Source organism: Cystoisospora suis (genome assembly GCF_002600585.1).
Source record: "Cystoisospora suis strain Wien I chromosome Unknown contig_7018, whole genome shotgun sequence".
NCBI classification, from domain to species: Eukaryota; Apicomplexa; class Conoidasida; order Eucoccidiorida; family Sarcocystidae; genus Cystoisospora; species Cystoisospora suis.
This window is the reverse complement of record NW_027159805.1, coordinates 1-2,829: the sequence shown is the minus strand read 5'-3', so window position 1 is coordinate 2,829 and position 2,829 is coordinate 1. Positions and strand designations below refer to the sequence as shown.

Below are 2,829 nucleotides of genomic sequence, written 5' to 3'. Positions count from 1 at the left end.
AGAGAGAAATTGATCGTTTTGATACTGACAGGGTTCCTTCTGATACTGTAGATGAGAGATAAGGAAGAGAAGAAGAAGATGAAGAAAAAGACAAGAGAAAGTAGCAGTAGCCCTGGAAGTAGTCGGAGGGGGCGTGACAAGAGGGCAGATAGCGAAGAAAGAAGACTGGGACGTGAAGAAGATGAAGATGAAGAAGAAAGAAAGACAGATGAGAAGAAGAGCAGGGGGAGAGGTCAAGGGGAGCGAGAAGGAGATGAGAGGGATGACTTTCGAGGTTTATCTTTTGGCGATCGAGTCAGAAAGGAGAAAGAAGAACGAGAAGTTGCACAAGAAGAAGAAGAGGAAACGGCAGATGCGATGAGAAGGAAGAAGAAAGGGGGGGGAGCAAGAAAAGGAAGAAAATCTGGAGATGAAGATGACGGCGATGGAGATCTCCAAGACTCTGGTCGCCTCCGTGACAAAAGTTCAGAGAGACGAAGATATCGTGAAGGAGAGGAAGAAGAAGAAGAAGGTCGATCCAAACGAAGAGAAGAAAATGAAGATGATGTTTATCTCTCTTCTTCTCTAGGAGGGAGTAAAGGTGGGGGGGGAAGAGGAAGAACGCATAGCTATCCAAGCGAGCTAGCCAGCTTAGAGGAGAGCTGGCTAAAACGACGTAAAGATCGTGTCACAGCCCATCGAGCTGGCCTTGGTGCCATTGAAAGAAAGTCGAGGAAAACGGAGGGAGGAGAAGAAGAAGCAAAAGGAGGAAGAGGGGGAGAAAGAACAAGAAGAAGTCTCTTGTTGCATCATCGCGATGACGTAGAAGATGAAGAAGAGAGAACTCTTGCTCTTCTTGAAAGTATCATTGAGGTAACCTCTTATCACCAATAGCTTTCTATACACCTACCGCTAGACGAATGTAGACACGTGTGTCCTTAATCAAGAGATACCATGTCTAGTGATGTAGCTGTACATGTATGAAAACGTATATACATATATGCATGCATGCGTTCAAGACTGCGTGCGTGTACATTCTTATATACACATAGATAGACAATAGTGTTCATTCTTTCACACAAGGTACTGGTAATTCACCGCGAGATCCATTCACGATCTCCAGTGTACATACACCTGAACTGTTGGCGCAAAGTCAGTTGGAGACGAGTATGTAAGTAATATGATAGAGCCTGTCTACCTGGCTATCCTTAGTCAAGCAATCTATCTATCTATCTAATTATCTGTCTCTAGTCTATATATCTATCTCTATATCTATCTTTATTCAATCTACCTATCTATGTATACTTCTTTTTACTTCACGTCTTGGTGGAGGGATAGGCATCGGCATCGTCCTAGCTCCCGTGGCTCTATGAAACCTTTCTTTCTTTCTTTCTTAGCTTTTTTATTCTATCTTGTTCTTTGCTTCTTTCTTTCTTTCTCTCCTTTCTCGCCTTTCTTTCTTTCTCTCTACTTCTTCGAATATAAGACGGATAAGCGTTTAGCAGAGATTCTTCGCCTCGATGTGGATGGAGATGCAGAAGAAATTGAAGAAGTTCGGGAGTTACGTCTTTTACTTGAGAAAGAATTACTAAGAGAGAAGAAGGAGCTTGCTCGCCAAATCGATAGAAAGAGAGATTTCGCTCTTCAGCTCGAAGACGAAAAGATTAAGCTAGAGCAACTGAAAGAAGAACGGAGAAAGGTAGTATATCTCTCCATACTACAAATACAAACGGAGATAAGAAACTCCACACACCTCTCTCTTCTTTCACCCTGTGGATGTCTATGAAATATCTATTTTCTCATCTTTCAACTCATCTAGTTATTATACATGTGTTGCTGTCGACTCTGTATACCTTCCTGTATACAGAGTGAAGTCCATATATGTAGGAGGAGTCGTCTCTCTCTCTATATATATCGGTACATGCTGTAAGCATACATCTCTCTATATACACACATGCATCTATATATATAGACATGTATCTTTCTTTCATCTCTCTCTCTCATCTTGCCTGAGCTCTGTATGTCTGTGTGCCTCTCTAGAGACGAAGCTCAAAGCTCTCCTCAGATCTAGATACAAGAAAGAACTATCAGTGGTGTATATAGGTATAGACATATATCTATCTATCTACATATATATATATATGTATATATATATATAGATATAGATATAGATATATATATGTCTATGTATATGTTATTTTTTTGCGTGTTTCTATAGTGATGCGTTACGTGTGTATTGACTCATGTAGATCTAGGAATGCTCGCAATTTGACTTTCTATGCGAAGCGAAGAAATCTGAAGGGTTGGAATTTCTTCTTTTTCATTTTCTTCTCATCTTTATTCCTTGTTTCTCTCACGAATCGAAAAGCTCTTACTCTTCTCTTCTCTCAGTCCCATTCCTCTTCTTCTTCTTTTTCTCCGTGTGCATCATCGTCCTTGTCTTCTTCTTCTTCTTCCTCTCTCTTCTCTTTCTTCTCTTTCCCCTTGATTCTTCTTGTTAGGTGGAGTTTGAGAGAATAGGAATAGAGAGAGATTTGAGCCACTATACAGAGGAGATTTTATTCTTGAAGAGTCAAGTGGAAGATATGGAGAAAGATCTCTCTGCACTTCAGCAGTCGAATCAAACGCTCCTCGCGTCTCACAGACATCTCCAAATCCAAGCAAAAAATCTCCATGCGCATCGAATGTAAGACACACGCACGCACACACACACTCTCTCATCCCCTCTCTCTTCTCTCTCTCTTTCTTTCTCTCTTTCTCTCATTTTATTTTCCGTACTTCATACACGAGTCCATTCTTACTATTATCTTCTACCTTGTCATACATCCATCTCTAATCTATCTATCTGTC

General features: G+C 40.8%; 1 protein-coding gene across 1 annotated transcript; it reads left to right on the top strand.

The window, feature by feature from the left end:
* Positions 1-51: 51 nt before the first annotated feature.
* CSUI_010258 (ef hand domain-containing) lies at positions 52-2,671 on the top strand (the record flags this gene model as incomplete). The annotated part of the gene is made up of 3 exons (XM_068070363.1): positions 52-852; positions 1,466-1,678; positions 2,481-2,671. 3 exons carry the CDS (start codon positions 52-54, stop codon positions 2,667-2,669), a joined length of 1,203 nt encoding a protein of 400 aa, XP_067917661.1. The 3' UTR covers positions 2,670-2,671.
* Between the last annotated feature and the right edge of the window lie 158 nt (positions 2,672-2,829).